This window comes from Bactrocera neohumeralis, chromosome 6, assembly GCF_024586455.1.
Source record: "Bactrocera neohumeralis isolate Rockhampton chromosome 6, APGP_CSIRO_Bneo_wtdbg2-racon-allhic-juicebox.fasta_v2, whole genome shotgun sequence".
NCBI lineage: Eukaryota > Metazoa > Arthropoda > Insecta > Diptera > Tephritidae > Bactrocera > Bactrocera neohumeralis.
In genome coordinates, this window is record NC_065923.1 from 3,514,630 (window position 1) to 3,526,845 (window position 12,216).

General features: G+C 38.6%; 1 protein-coding gene across 5 annotated transcripts in view; it reads right to left on the minus strand.

The window, feature by feature from the left end:
* The window catches only part of LOC126762212 (uncharacterized), a 186,186-nt gene that overhangs the window by 59,764 nt on the left and 114,206 nt on the right, over positions 1–12,216 (minus strand). For all 5 annotated transcript variants that reach the window (XM_050478783.1, XM_050478781.1, XM_050478782.1 and 2 more), the window contains one exon: positions 11,262–11,382. In XM_050478783.1, the coding sequence (XP_050334740.1) occupies positions 11,262–11,382 (121 nt within the window). The remainder of the gene's footprint in view (positions 1–11,261; positions 11,383–12,216) is intronic.

Consider the following 12,216-nt stretch of genomic DNA (forward strand, 5'->3'; position numbering starts at 1 on the left):
AAGAGATTTCTTTTAGGGAATAACGTTTGCAATCCCCGCGTGACCCAGTATTAAATGTCTTAAATAAAGCTCCTCAGACCCAAGGAATAAACTATTTTGGGTCACTATTATGTGACTTTACCACGTTTTTCGGCGCAAAGTTCTAACACTTAGTCTAAGTCAAGTATTTTATCGATGAAACTACTTAAGTCTGCAAGGGTCTACCATTTATTGGCTGTCAAAAGTATTTTGCTGTCTTCCAAAGACGTGTGGGTATCTCTGTGAGTCTGTATACAGTTCAGCTGAAACTTTTTAGTTTGCTCCATGTTTTTACATATTTCAGAGATTTCACTGGTTGAACTACAAGTGGGAAAGATCTGTCATGATTCTCTTCCCATATACCTGCACGGAAGTTATTGTCTCTTCTTGATTCGATATGGCTAATTTGTACTCGTTAGTATATTTTCGATTATTCTCCACAACGTTTTCTCTAGTGAGGTCAAGGTATGTAATTCTAGGTAAAGTTCTCATCTTGTCTTCTCTATAATTCTTTCGTTTTTTGTTAATAGATCACATTGCCTAGTGTAATATTATTACAGAGCTGATGGACAAAAAGAGAGAGATAAATACCATATATGTATGTATCTAGTAGGCCAGAGAACTTAAACCCTTCCGTTTAGATTAAGACGATGTTCTCCTTATTTTATAACCTTTCATTTATTCCTTTTAATAGATAAACTCTGACTCTGATTATTATATTTATTGAGGTTTTACCAACTTGAGTGCAAGAGGGCAGAGAATTCCCGCTTATTCTTCACTGAAAAGTATGAATCTCGAAGAAGACTACATATAGTATGGCTAAGCTAAGTCTATACAAATATAGTATCGCATCTCATTTTCATATTTCTTGATTAGATTAAGTTGTTCTATCCGACTTAATAATTATCGAAATCATACCAAGATTGTATCTAAATTAGCATATACCTGAAATCAAATCACTAGAGAACATTAAAGTTGTCTGCGTTCGATTTCAGCCTCACCTTACAAGTTTGGTATTATTAATTTTTGCTATTTGGATGAGAGCTGTTTGAATTATTGTCGCTTGTTGCGAAGATCGCTGTTCGCGCAGCTTGGGGTCGAACATTTAATAAGCGCTACAAATGTTTGTTTGTGTATGTGTGTGTGCGAGCAGCAGCAGCATGCTGTTGCAGTAATTTGGGTTAATGTCGCGTGTATTTGTCATAATTTGCCTGCGAGCTACTCGTTGCATATACTTGCCTAAACAGATTTGTCGGGGAATCTGTGTTATGTGCACTCGTAAGTACGAGTATGTGTGTGTGTAATTCGTGTGCACGAAAAATAATGCGCAAAAATACTTGTTTAAACGGTTTTTGTAAAGTTGTTGGAATTTCGAAATAAAGATCTCAGACAAGCGCACCCATTAACATGAATCGCTAAGACTCAATGATTTAGGGGATAGTGGATTTGTCGCAGAGACAACAACAACGACATAAAAAGTAGTAGACAGATCATGCATTTAGCCATTCTTAAAGTATATTCCTGTGCCTTGTGTGTTAATGAAAACGTTGAGAATATTCATTAAGAGACAGTTTCTGGTTCTTCGTATTTTTTGGTAAAACGGAAGGGATTTTGAATTTTTATAAAAGATAACTCAGATAAGATAAGAGCTGAAATAGACTGACATCTTGCCCAAAGTTATAAAGACTCTCAATTCTCTCAACTTAAGCCAAGCTTCAACGAAGATAGAAGTGTCGATGTTCAAATATCCGACAAAGAACAGATTCGCGATTTTAAACTAAAGAATAACCTACATACCTCTCTAAGGCCCTGATGTACCAGTTCTGCTGTTATGGACGACAGAGTGGTTCTGCGCATCATAAATGCTGAGACAATTTCAATTTTATTTTTCATAGCGGTGTACAATGTAGAAATTTGAAGATAAAGTAGCGGTCATCAGTAAAATAGAATGAAGACTATCTTTATTATCTTAATCATACCTTGAATTTTGTATTCAACTTGTGATAATAATAGCTGAATAAAATGCTGAATGCAAAAAAAGTAAAAGCTCTTCCGCGAAAGTTCAGAGTTTGAAGTCGAAATTTAACGGTTGTGTGTCTCGTAGCTAACAAATGAAATTTCGGAAGTGTGTTATAATCGATCAACTGGGTAATAAGTAAACATACTTTAGTGATTTATATTTATAAATAACACTCTCATTTAAGGGTCATTTTTAAAATAACAAACATATTTTCCGAAACTAATAATTTTTATCGCGCATAAAAAATTTCAACAAAAAATTCAACAAAATCAAAAATGCCTTTTTCTGACATTTAACTACATTCAGCACTTATTCAGCTAAGAGAATTAAAAATTGCGTTGAATTATAACTTAATTTTAGATTCAACAAAATGAAAAAAATCTTTTTTTTTAACGTTTAATAATATTCAGCGCTTACTCAGCTTCGAAGAGTTTTGTGAAGAAGAGAATTGTGCTTCATTAAATCTAATGTTATTATAAATCCAAAAAATCACTTTTTCTGACGTTTAAGCACATTCAGCGCATATTCAGCTAAGAGATTTGCTCGAGCTTGAAAATGCGGAAATCGTTTCACAGAAGCCAATAATTGTATTTGATTATACTTAATTTTAAATTCAACAAAATTAAAAATTTATTTTTCACCCATTTAATTATATTCAGCGCTTATTGAGCTACGAGATTCGAAAACGCGGAAATCGTGGTACAGAAACCAAGAGTTATGCTTACTTAAACTTAGTTTCAAATTCAAAAAAATCACCTTTTCCGACATTTAACGACATTTGCTCTTTATTCAGCTAAAATATTTACAATCGTGTTACAGAGATCGAAGGCAAACCAAGAGCACAACCGAAAAGTAAAAGCAAGAACAAAATAGAATTTGTAAAAGTCACGCCGAAGAAATTTTATTGATTCGTAAAAGCTTTATGAAGACACTGTAATCATTACGAATTTTATAGCGCAGCGTGGAGTGCCATCAGTATGAAAGAAACTACAAAGACAAAGTGGCTGAGCTGGACTTAAAAGTATATACATATATAAGACCAATAAAATTTCACTTTTCACCTGTCTCGCACTGTTAGAGAAAGAAGGGGAAGCATGGAGAAGGAACTTTAGAGTGTGGTAATACCAAGTACTAGCTAGACGATACTAAAACTTTTAATTGAAAGTTGTTGCAGCAATTAATGGTGCGAGCTATCTTTCCATATGTTACACACCATAAAGGACTCTCAGTTATGAGGAAGTCGCTAGGATTTCTTGGCTTGTGTAGCAAAGTGTCTTGAAATCGCCCTTACTAAGTTGTGTAACAGCTTCTTAACAAGCAGTTTACAGTTTTTATGCGAGTATAAAAATGCAGGCAACCAGTCACGTGATCAAAAGTATGGTAGAATATTTTATCGATCTGCTATGAAGCGAGGGCTTGTGCTCTCACGGCATTCTCTAACGTCTAATGCTTGGTGCGCAAGTCAAGTGCTGGCTTGTGAAATTTTTATTGCGCCCAAGGTGTTGGCGTCATCTCTGTAACATTTCACAGCTGCGCGCCGCCAACTAAAGTGTACTGATTGGCAATTAAAAGGTATTAGCTTTGGGTGGAGCTGTGCGCTGGCGACTGGTCAACTAAATGCTGCTGAGTAAAAAGCCATAGGCTATCAAATTTGTTCTTTTTAATGAATATAATTTTATGGGTTTTTATATTTTTTTGTTGGTATAGCAATAGTGATTTTCTAGTGATTTCGACTTGTGCCGCTTTTTACTTTTGTGAATTTAGTGAATTGAGCAGCGCACTCATGTTTAGATATTTTTATAGACCATAAGAATTCAAGCGCTTTATTATCATCTTAATTTTTATTTTACGGCGCATTGAAGGGCTCTTGAGAGGGTTTCACTTTAACACATTCGTTCGGCTCATTGAACAAGTTAAAGCGCTACAACTAAGCACTTAATCAATGTCAACATCTTTGCTCAGCAATAAAATCATCTTCGACCGTCTGAAAGAATAATACAATCTAAATATATACATATATAGATGAGGCTGAATTCGAGTGAAACGGGTTTTTATTTTGATTTCTTACACAAAACTTTTTCTCAAGACGCAATCACAGGCACACATTTTTTCCAATTCTGATCTCTCGCCTTTTAGGTATTCCACAGAGTTTTTTCTCCATGTAAATGAAGGTAAAATTATGATTTTGTGTGATCTATCAAACTTAAAGGTCTACGCAATTATTTGAATTTTCCAGTAACTCATAACTAATGGTTATGTGGTTAAGGTCGCCTACTGACTATTACTAGACAACTGATAGACAAATTATTAAATGATTGGACATCCAAGAGACAATGGCTTGGACGTACAGGCAAGAGGTATGGTGCTAAATTCAGAGATTGATCATGCTTATCTTCTATTAAGACGTCCATTCCATTGCACATTGCATACACTTCCACATCATTCCCAAACAAAAATTAGGAGAGTAATGGGCCAACTTCCAGACTAATCCCAGACCCAGTATTTATGGTAGTCTTATTTCCACAATCTGTACATATTTTTTACTACGCTTTCAAATACTAACGCTAAAAGCGCACTTTAAAAACACCCTACTACCCTATACAATGCTTGGGTATAATAACCACCAGCCAATATTGACGTCTTTGCAAATGAGGTCAAGATGTGAGCTGCGATAATTTAATTTCCCTTCATGCACCGCTGAAAGGTTTAAAAATAGTTAAAGAGCATCAAAGTACGATGTATCGTAGCCTTAAGCTGATATTCTAGAAACTAATATCTTAACACACGTAAGCGTACATACATACATCCATAACCATAAAGACTATGCTATTGAAGCATTTAGCACAATCGCGATAGTCACGCCGAAACCACAGCTTTCGAGAGCAATACATCGACTTGGATACATACATACACACCTATTTATAGGCACCTACATATTCTGTGGAAGTGGCATGCAAATTTACTTTAAAATTCTATATGCCATAATTCCTACCAAGAAATCATTCAGCCGTGTTGTCTACGCGACCCGTTGGGTTTCGGCAACTTGCCTGCCATCGCTTGATAAAGGACTTGGCTGTGGTGTTAGCAGCTTGGGAATTCTTGTGCCGCTTGAAGAATTACATGACAACCGTGGCTGATGGCTAAGTTGATGTTGACAATGATATGGGGATTATGTTGGCGATGATGTTGAAAGATGACGTCGGGGATAATGATATCGTTATGCAGCAAATGCCAATCAACTCGCCACTTTTGTGGCCACATAATCAGCCCATGGCGGGATAGTTAAAATGTTTTGTGGGTTGCGTGAAGAATGCGGTAACTCAAATATACATTTTTTCGTTATAAAACGATCTAAGGTTAAATTAGGTTTGGTTAGTTTGGTTTCTAAAGAGCCACGCGCAGATTAATTTTAGTGCTTTGCGATACCAGATGGAGTTCCGAAACGAAGTCCATAAGGAGTGGTCACCTTTTTGTATGCTTTGCAAGAAAATTTTGGCCAATATGCTTGACAGTATCTGGAGTTTTTGAATAGCTCCGCAGCTTTTCTAATATCAAAGACCTCTGCTTGAAATGTAATGCTGTGGTCTGGTAGTTTACTAACTCTGGACAGTTTATTCCCACAAAAACTCCATCCTTCATTTTCAAGCCGTCCAAAAGTGGAAACATCTAGTCGATGTTTGCCAACCCGACATTTCCCACTGATCTATGTTCGTAGTTTATATATACCTATGTATATGTAAATTCTCCTGCAGTCGGGCCGCCGATTTTTTCCCGCAGCTTTCAGAGAAATATATGTATATGTAGGCGACAGGTTTAGCACTAGTTCAGTAGCTGCCGGCTCTTAGAGCTCCCGTTATGCATAGCCCAACAATCTTCTGAACCATTGGCTTCCGGTGGGTTGATTTCCGGTCTTACAATCGATGTGTAGTCTTAGTGTATGAGATAGGAGAAAAGTCTCAGGTTGTGCTGTAAATCTTCCTAAACTCATATAAGCCATTGCTGGACTTTTTGTACGCAAGCACATTACTGATAAAATAGTGTTTTCACCGCGGTTTGCTATCCAAGACTGCCCCAAGGTGCGGTCCCTGAGAGAGAGAACCAAAAGTTTTGGTTGCTTTCGGAAATTTTCATTTCAGTCAGTTTCTTTAAACCAACTTCGCGAACTAACCCCACAGTTTTTGAAATATAGATCAGAAAATTTGCATACCGCTTGACTTTGGTTTTCCGATATAGACAGATGTGAACCGAAAATGTATTAGTTAAGCTTCTGTCTTTAATCTCATTTAGTCAATGACGAGCTTAAGGATTTTAAAGACCTCATAATATTCCAATTCCATATATGTATTACAGAAGGCATTATTTGATATTGACTAAAAATTCTACTTTTTCCCAGAGTAGATAAATTTTAACTCAGTGACGTCGAAGGAGGGCGGTCATGACATGAATACTTCCTTTACCTTCATTCTAAATAATATTCAGCACTAGAATTATTGCTGTTACTGCTTTCGTTCGAGTTTCACTTAGGGCCATTTTAACTTGAACGACAGGATCAACAATCAGTTATCAAAATTATAGGGACTTTATGCACAGTTCACTCGCTGTCTATATGTATTAGTTGGCAGTTGTACATATATACCATATACCCAACTGTTTGTATTGGCATCAGTGGAAGCAGAGCATAAATGGCATGGCGCATTCTAAGTCAGGCCTGGCACGTCACTCAGTCATATTCGCCAGCCGTTGGGCTTGCGCGCTTACCAACCATTCTGCATTTTGTACGCGGTGCGGGGCGGAGCGTTGAGTGTTGTGGCTGTAGCTTAGTGTTGGCGGCTTTTAACTTTGTTCTTTCAAACTTAATTTAAATGCAGTTGGACAGTCAGTCAGGCAGGCAGCACCAGCACGGACAGAGCGGACAGAACGGACAGGCCAAGGCGGACACGTTGTCCGTTGCAGCGCTGCTGCTGCCGTCGCCGCTGGTGTGTGCCCGCTTGGCTGACTGCTGCCCGACTTCAGACTGAATAAGAATGCGTTTTTTTGACAGTTTCGTGACACGTTAATTTTATGTTTTTATGCAGGTATGCTGCGAGCGCACATATCCGTGGCATAGGGCAGTACGGGCCATGAATGATGACGAACGCAGATGCTGCTCCTTTTTACTGTGCTCCCTTTTCGCGGTTCTTAAGTCACTCTTTCTATGCAAAAGAATTGATTGTCGAGAATCTTAAGTGCGGCAGAAGAGAAGTAGAAGAAGGAAGCTGTGCTTGTAGCTGTCTTTCTAGGAAAAAGCGCGCTGACCTGCATCCGCCACACATTTCGCTCGAAACTGTGCCAGTGTGGCAGGCTAACAGCTTGGCGGGTAGACTGGCAGGCGGACGGGGGCCTGCGATATTTGTAGGTGCTGCTGATCGGCTGCCAATTGCTTGTCCGGCTGACACACTGCCGACTGACGCTTCATGTGTGTCCCCGGGGTAGTTCTACATTTTCAAGATTTTCTCACGACAAATTGAATTTTTATTACCCGAAAGGTTTCTAATTCGGTTTATTTTTTTGCGCTTTTGAAGTGAAAATATTTCTGAGCATTTTTTGTGAGCTTGTGATTTATTGACCGCCGCTTGTGCGGGTCAGCGAAAAGCGCTTTGTTGGAATTTATTCAATGATTTCCAAGAATATTTGCTTTTAGGTGTGCATATGCATGTGTGTGTATGTGTGGATTCTGCGCGCGCTGCGTGAAATTCTAATGTGCAACATCGAGGTCAATTGCAATTGGTTAGCGTTAGTCCGTTGTGTACCGTTATATTTGTCTTGACACTCGCAAAGTTGCCTCCACTTAATCATCTCGTTTTGACAACAAATGCATCTATTAGCATCTGCCATAACTGCGGCCTCATGTTGTTGCCACCAAATGCAAATAATAATTGGCAACTTCTTGTCAACATTTGCAACTTAAAGTGACAGCTTGCAGTTTGCGGGTGCACGAGTACTTATTTATGAGTAGGATTGAGAGGTAAGGAGCGGACTAACAAATATTTGTGTATGCAAAGTGGGAAATGGGCACATCAAGTCGTGTCATTTGTGGCACAGTGGTGTATTGTGGTAAAATTCTTGGGCGGTTTCGACACTATTCCTCAATGTTGAGAATTAGCTAAACCAACTGTTGGCTGCTTCTGCTTAAATATCAAGTACTGTGTGGACTGAAGTGATTTAGTTGAGCTTATCGATGAATGGTTACGAGCTCTGTCAAGTGGTTGGTGAGTGATGCCATTTCGTTATTGTTAACACATTATCAACACTAGGGGTGGCCTTTTCGACTATTATACTCAACGGTTTTAAGTAGATGTAGCTGTCATAAAGAGTGTCGAAGCTTTGATTTGTAATTTGTATTATTCATTATGATCTCTGCTCATAGTAAAATCGATGGAAACTGCAAAATTGAAAAGACTGAAAGGACTCATGCCTAATGATTTTATATTGTTCCTAATGTCGATGTTGTCTAGTATTTAATGAAATGGAACAATTTCAGCACTTTCTTTGAATTAGAATTTTAAAAACTCTTAAGTACCTGGTCATAGAGTCGCTGGAAACTGCAAAGCTAATGAGCTCGCAATAATAGGCAACCTCGTCCCACTTACATCGGAGTGGGAACGAGCTGGACCTCGGTTTTTCTCTTGAATTCTAGTACTGAATTTATGGAACTCTTTCGAATTTAGCAAGCGTTAGTGTGAATACGAGATCCTTCTGGCCTAGAGTAGATTTCAAGAGATCCATTGATCTAATTTCTCTCAGCAACTAGGCATTTATGCTGTAAGATTAAATATCTTATCGGACACAAATTGTCGAAGTTGTTTGGAGGAAGGTGAGGTAGAAACATCCATGTACCTCCATCTCCTATGTCCATCGTTTGTAAGACTGGGGCTGAAACATCTTTGCAGTCATACTTTCAGCGAACTAGTTATATAGCCGAAACTGGTATTAGCGGTCTCAAGAAATTTGTGGTGGGCTCACATAGCTTCGTCGAATTATTGGGGTCTTTATGACTATTGTATGAGAGTTAAAGGTATAATAATGAACCGACGTTTTAGGCTGTCCAAGTGAGATACGCTGTGGTAATTGCTTGTGGCTTTTAACCTAAAGAGGTCATATTAAAAGATTTGTGGGGGTCTCAGAATATTACCTCGATATGTAGTTTTTTATTCGGTTCAGAAAATTCTCTTGTTGTGCTATGTTATCTTATGTTAAGTTAAGCTATGTTATGTTCTGTTATGTTATGTTATGTTATGTTATGTTATGTTATGTTATGTTATATTATGTTATGTTTTGTTATATTATGTTTTCTTATGTAATGTTGTATAGTGAAATTTTATGTTAACCGCATGCAATTTATTACTTTTATGGAATATAGCGAAGATTTATTGGGTATAGAAATAATTAAGGAATATTGCATCAGCTCTATCTGATAATAAGACTAAAAAAATACGAGTTAATAACAATTATTAGATCTTAAAATTACTTGAGAAGCAGCATGATATATCTGAGTTTCAATAATTGTAACACTGATGAACAACTAGATCGTAGAAGAGTTTTAGAGGAAATGTTTAAAATTTGTTTTCCAATTATTTAAGTTTTCACTCAAACACCGCCCACTGTACTAATTCCTTGGGTGTGTCACGAATTTCGCTACATCGAGTCTATGTCCGGCAGTAGCTCTGAGTAAATAAACGCTTGACATTAAGAAGACCTAACAAATAGGTGGCAGCCGAAAGCTACAGTAACCGTCGCACGAAGTACCGCAGCCCCTCCCACTAACACTGAAGGCACTTACAAACATATATGTATCTGTTGGCATGCCAATCTGCGTCTATTGGAAATGCACATTTGGGCCTGCGCATGTGCGTCAATATTTAAACAACTGTGCGTGAACGTTGCCAAAGCGTGTGACCATCAGCGTCGCGGCGGCGACAGCGACTCAGCAGCACAGCGATCGTTGTCAATAGAGAGACGTTGTTGTTGACGTCAAAAAATGCAGTCATAAAATTAACTTTGCCACACACATAAAATAAACAACATGCATACTTGCCACATGCTGCATGCCACAAGCTTTGCAGCTTACGTACGGCAGGCGAACAAACAAAGCAATTGAAATCGGAAAATATTGCACGGTATTGTAAATTTCGCGGCAACACTAAATACACAGACGTGAGTGTGAAATTACAAACAGCCAAAGTGCGCAAACGATCCGAATTGCCGAATGCGGTCGCATGGCCGGGTGGCTGGGCGCAAATGCGCCGGCGAATGCGCGCGGCGGCGGAGGCCAAGGGAGCGCAACAGCGCGATGCGGCGGTGCTGATAAGCGGAAAGAAAGCTGCAGCAACCTAACTAGCCTCACTTTTGCGCGCGTGTGTGTGTGCTTGAGTGTGTCTACTAAGTTGTTGTGGAACTTTGTGGCGGCAGCGTGCAATGTGGCGTGCGTATCCAATCAGCGATCTGCGCTTGAACGCGTGTTGATTTCATTTGATTTGAATTTTTCCCAACGGCACACAAATTTCGCAATAAGTGCGCGCACATACACATGTACATACCTATATACATACAGTTATATGTTTGCCTACTTAGACCCGACCTGGCGTTATAAAAAGCTATAGTTTGTGGCATGCAACACTGCTTGTTTGGTTGCTCAAATGCGTTCGCTTGACTTCCTTGTCGCGCATTTCGTCGAAATCGTAATTGCAAACGGCGGTAGCCAATAATTTTGCACTTTATGTAGTGCTAAGAGTTTTGCCAATAATTTCTTTAATTTTTTTCCCACTTCAGTTTCAAGTATTGTTGCTACTCGTTTTAGGTTTTCTTGTTGTTGTTCGACAAAATTATTGGCGCCACGCAGCTGTGAACATGCATTTTGCGTGCGCATGCGCAGCTTTTGTCAGCCAACACATCACTCCAACAGCTTTGTTGCACCTTTGCAAAAGTTTTTCCTCAATTTTCCTCCATATTTTTTTTTTTATTTTTTTGGTGTTGTAATGCCTACGGTTTTGCGCGAAATTTACTTCCCATTTACTGACATTTTGCTTCACATTAATTGCAATCGATTTTCCTGACATCGATTTTTTTAACGCCTGCGAGTTGTCGTGTCACTTCTCTTTCAAATATTTCTTGGTAATGACAAGCATTTAGCATTTCGACACATTTTTTGGCGCGTATTGTAGGTGTGCGCGAATTTTTTACTCACCTCTCAGGTATCGTACTGTAGAAGAGTAGCACCGTTGCTATTTCGTAGCAATTCAGACCGGCTGCCAGTACGCATTCCGCATCGACAGTGACAATGGGATGGCCTTTCAGATCGGTGGTGCCTAAAGGGAGATAAAAAAAATATATGTAAGTAAAAATCAAACATTAAATAGCAATAATAAAGTATGCAATTAGTCTGAATAAAATTAAAGTTAGCTTTAGTAAAACAAATTGATGAAATATGACCATAAAAGGCTTAGGTCGCTTCATCGATAGTCGGATATATGTAACAAAAATGGACGAAGATTTGCATCCAGACAAGTTAGGACTGTTATTTTAGATTTTGTGATCAGCGTTTACTGGAAAAATAACAGCAACTGTAATATCAGAAAACTCTAACACAGACTTGTTTTCAATAACAAATCCATTAGCCTCGATGGAGTCCAATTTTTCCTATTTCTAAACACTCAAAATATTTTGTACACCTGAAATTGTATGGTATTGCCATTAAATCTCTTCACTAACTCGAAGACAGTTTGACAAATGAATAAATAAAAAAAATATATATAAAATTTTCCAATATTCTTGAACCCACTTCGTACATTACTGAGAAATAACGGACGACGGATAACGAAAATTATGTATAGCACTCGATTTCTTTCGCATGGTTACCACGGGCACGCTGTAGAAGTCGGGACGCTGAACCCAATTTTCGGCGGTGTTCAAACATAAATCGGCCAATACTGCTGAAATTTCCCGTTCAATATTCGTACGAAGTTCATCAATCATCGCTGGATTGTTCGCATAGACCATGAACTTGACGTAAATCCACAGGGAATAACGGCGTCAACTCGCACGACCGAGGCGGTCGATTGACTGGACCATTTCGTGAGATAACACGTACACCAAACTTGGTTCTCAATACATCGATTGTGACGTTTGCTATGTGGCTTGTG